The following is a 3,591-nucleotide window of genomic DNA, read 5'->3' on the forward strand; positions in this document are numbered from 1 at the left end:
TATGTGTTTTGTCGCGAAGGATAGACCAAACCCTGTCTAAGCGTTTCGTGTCGTAATCGTGTTACCGCGGAACGATGTATGAGAAATCCAGGAGGGGGGTGGTGCACTCCTGGGACCACGGAGGCGTCGTGGCCACCCAAGGTCTGTGAGTATGTGCGATGAATCAGGCACATCGTCGTGCTCGTTTCGAGTTGCAACCGAGCCTAGATGGCGCCGTTCCGTGTTCGCCGGCTATGCCGTCGTCGATTCCGCAGTGGTTTGAGCAGACCTGTGGACAGGGATTTACCGCACTCCTATGGTCGGCCTCTGTCCAAGGCTGCTCTGGCTACTGTGGGCCGAGGGCTCGGTGTCATTTTGTGATTCACCACTGCCCGCGCTGGCGCTCGCACTACCAGTCAGACTTCTCATGTTTTTCTGCTTAGGTGGAACAAGACCGCTCACCCCGATATGTTGCTCAACCTGCTGCGGCGCAACTGCATTACCATGGCCAGGAGGGTATCGGGGCACAGGCTGGCGCATACTGTCGGGAGGCGACGGACGGCCGTTCATCGCATGACCGCCGTAGCCATTGGGCGGCGAAGGTCGGCCGCTACCACCTCGGATCGAAGGGCTGTACGGGTTTCCGGGAGACTGACTAGCTCGCCGCGGGAAAGCCCCGTTCGCGCCCATCGCCATCGGGCCGCCCGCGCCCATTTGCATCTCGTCCAAACGTGAGGCAGTCAGCGAGTTCGCTCTTGACCCTGCCTGCATTGTACCGCGGTCAACGGCGCCATACCGGTTCGATGAGTAGGAGAAGAGAGGATCATCCAGAATGTTTTCGTTGGCGCCAGGGATAGGAGCGATCTGGCTCGAACGATTGCGTCCAAAGTTGGGGCGAAATCTGGATGTTCTGGAGGGAGGAGCCCCTCCCGCGTCATAAACCTCGTTTTTGTGGTATTGTGCACGAGTCGGCGGAGGGGGTACTGCTTTTCGGTTCTTCCTTGACGTGACGCTCATCATGTCGAAGTTGTCGGGGTCAATCATCGGAGGCGGGGGTCCAGAGTTGGGATCGAAGTAATCGTCATCATCGTCGTCGTCGTCGAATGCCTGTGCACTGTTGCGCATCGGGTGCGGACCTCTCCGGGGGGGCGGCCCCCTCGATCTCATCCGCATCTCTCGCTCTCTCATCGCAAGTTCCCTCTGACGCAGCTCTAGCTCTCGTTCGCGCACCGCAAGATCAGAGCCCTCGGGGCCATAAGCAGCCTCGCCACCCTCGGGGATATCGTCGTACATCATCAGGTGAGAGAACTCCTCCATGTCGTTTCCCTCCAAAGAGCCTCGCCTCGAGGCAGCCCGAGATCCTGGGGGAGGAGGTCCGCGAGGGAAGCCATTGGGAGGGCCTCCGTTCATGGGCGGCCGACGCATGCCAGGCCCGGGTCCCGGGCCGAGATTTGACGAGTTTCTCGGGCGTGGTCCTCGGTTGGGCGGCATGCCGTTGCCGTTGCCGTTACCGTTCATCACCGGCCGGATGCCGTTCGAGGAAGAGATTCTTGGAAGGGGTGCTTGAGATGTTGGCGAGCCGGGAGGTGCCATGGTCACGTCGATAGGCTTGGGCGGCTTCTGGCGGTTGACAATGTTGAGGTTGTGCAGGATAGCGTAGAGCGTCTCAATTCGTGGAACAGGGACGCGAGCCTCTTTCGCCAATTTTATCGGGGATCCCAGATACGTTTCAACCTCCATCGGTCGTCTTGCGATGTAGTCCTGCCACATGATGCTCTCGGGATTCGTTGGTTTCGTCATATCATCGATCGTCTTTTGCTTGAAGTCGGGAGTGAATTTGCAGCCGTGCGCAGTAGCCAGTGCGAATAGTTCGTCGATTACGCCCGTAACCAGGTCCCTCACACCAACCTTTTCAAGCAGTTGTGCGTGGTTTGCCGTCTCAAAAATAACGCTGGCAGGGTGGAAGGCAATAGGTCTGATAACAAGTCAGCAAGTGTTCGAGGCGCAGCAGGTGTATAATCAAACTTACCCCATGACCCGCTCATATTGCTGTTGGCGGATATTCGGGGAGACTTTGCAATCAACCTGACCAGTTGTCAATGTCATAGCCAGTGCTTCGGCCATATCCCCCTGAATTGCGCCGGGAATGTTGTCGTTCTTGCTCGAGGGTCCGACCCAGATCTCCGTGGAACCCTTGTGTTCAAACTCGCTCTGACCAAGCTGGGAAAGCTCCGCGTTGGAAACCAGAGACAAGACAACGTTGGTGGGGAATCGTTCCTCAATGGCAGCTTCGACACCAAGCGTGTGAGTTGTGTTGACTAGGATGCACGTGTGCTGGGGGGTAACAACTGCGTCGATGACGGCGGCGAGGTCGTAAACGTCGGGCAGCGCCTTGATGCAGAGAATCACGTAGTCGAATGGACCACCGCCGTGGGCGGCTTCCTCGGGGACACGTACAACTGCACCACCATTCCGCATTAGCAAAGCAATTCATATTTTCTTCTTGGGCGTAGTGGATAGGACATACCATGTCGTGGTTTAAATCGTTCGTTGCCGAAGCTGGGGGACCTGCGGATTTTGTGATTAGCTGGGCACCCGGCTCGTTGAGCAGGGAGGGCAACGTACTTGAAAGAGATTCCGTATTGCGCAACGTGATCGAATCCCGACTTCCACACCAGTGTAACGTCGCAGGCATTTGTGGCCTGTAATCTCCAGGACAAGAAGGCAGAAACTGGGTTCCCTCCAACTACGCACACACTCATTAGTTCGCTGTCGTCGGCCATGCTTGCAATCGCATTCGACACGATGCAAGAGCACCGGTCCCTTGTACAGAAGGAAGGGAGGAAAAGAGAGGGGAATAAAAACGAGTGTGGTCTGCGATGGGAAAGGTGTGATGGGGGGGGAGAAAAGCCGGGCTGGCGGGTAGAGATAAAGGGACACAAAATTCCGATCCACACAGTCGCACTGATGCAAGAAGAAGCAATTATTGGGGCGGGCGGGAGACTAGAAGCCAGGAAAAGGGACGCACCTGAGAGGATCTTGAGCCGGGGCGTCATGGGTGCCATGATGGGCCCAATTGTGGATTAGCGGTGGGCTGGCCGAGTGGTCGCCTGCTGTACCCTCTGTACAACTCGCTCACGACAACGCAGACGGCTCTGGGCCTTGTACACCGACGCGTATGGAACAGCCGCCGTCTGTGGCTTCGTTCAATGGTCGCTTGCAATCGAGAAAGGTATAGCGACCTGTGTATCGCGGACACGGTTCGTTTGTTTCTTTTTTCTTCTTCCCTTTCTTCTCTGTTCAAATTCCCCTACTGGGCTGTAGGAGGTCGGCAGGTGGGCGCGTCGGCGGGTGCGGCAAGCCTCAGACCCATTCGACTCTGGCAAGCGTATGGAGGCGGGTTTGGGGCGATGAGGAAATGAAGCGATTCGAGGATGGTAGACTCTTGTCCTTTTTTCTCCCCCTTGTGGTAGCCTGGTGGCGCTGGGTCGGAAACCAGGGCCTCCTTTGATGCAGCAGGTTTAACGAACGTGACGCCTAGAATGGCTAGTCGATCCGTGGCTGCCGGTCGAGCTGAAGTAGGCTAACTGGTTGGCCCTGAGAAACGGCGAG

The 3,591-nt window shown here is 57.1% G+C and overlaps 1 protein-coding gene across 1 annotated transcript; it reads right to left on the minus strand.

The window, feature by feature from the left end:
* Positions 1-361: 361 nt before the first annotated feature.
* Positions 362-3,044, minus strand: EsH8_III_001136 (ketopantoate reductase PanE/ApbA-domain-containing protein; the record flags this gene model as incomplete). The annotated part of the gene is made up of 6 exons (XM_083262861.1): positions 362-376; positions 442-1,954; positions 2,009-2,438; positions 2,507-2,547; positions 2,605-2,725; positions 3,008-3,044. The coding sequence occupies 6 exons, from the start codon at positions 3,042-3,044 to the stop codon at positions 362-364; spliced, it is 2,157 nt and encodes a 718-aa protein (XP_083123348.1).
* Positions 3,045-3,591: the final 547 nt, after the last annotated feature.

Source organism: Colletotrichum jinshuiense, chromosome 3 (genome assembly GCF_051148585.1).
Source record: "Colletotrichum jinshuiense chromosome 3, complete sequence".
Lineage (NCBI taxonomy): Eukaryota > Fungi > Ascomycota > Sordariomycetes > Glomerellales > Glomerellaceae > Colletotrichum > Colletotrichum jinshuiense.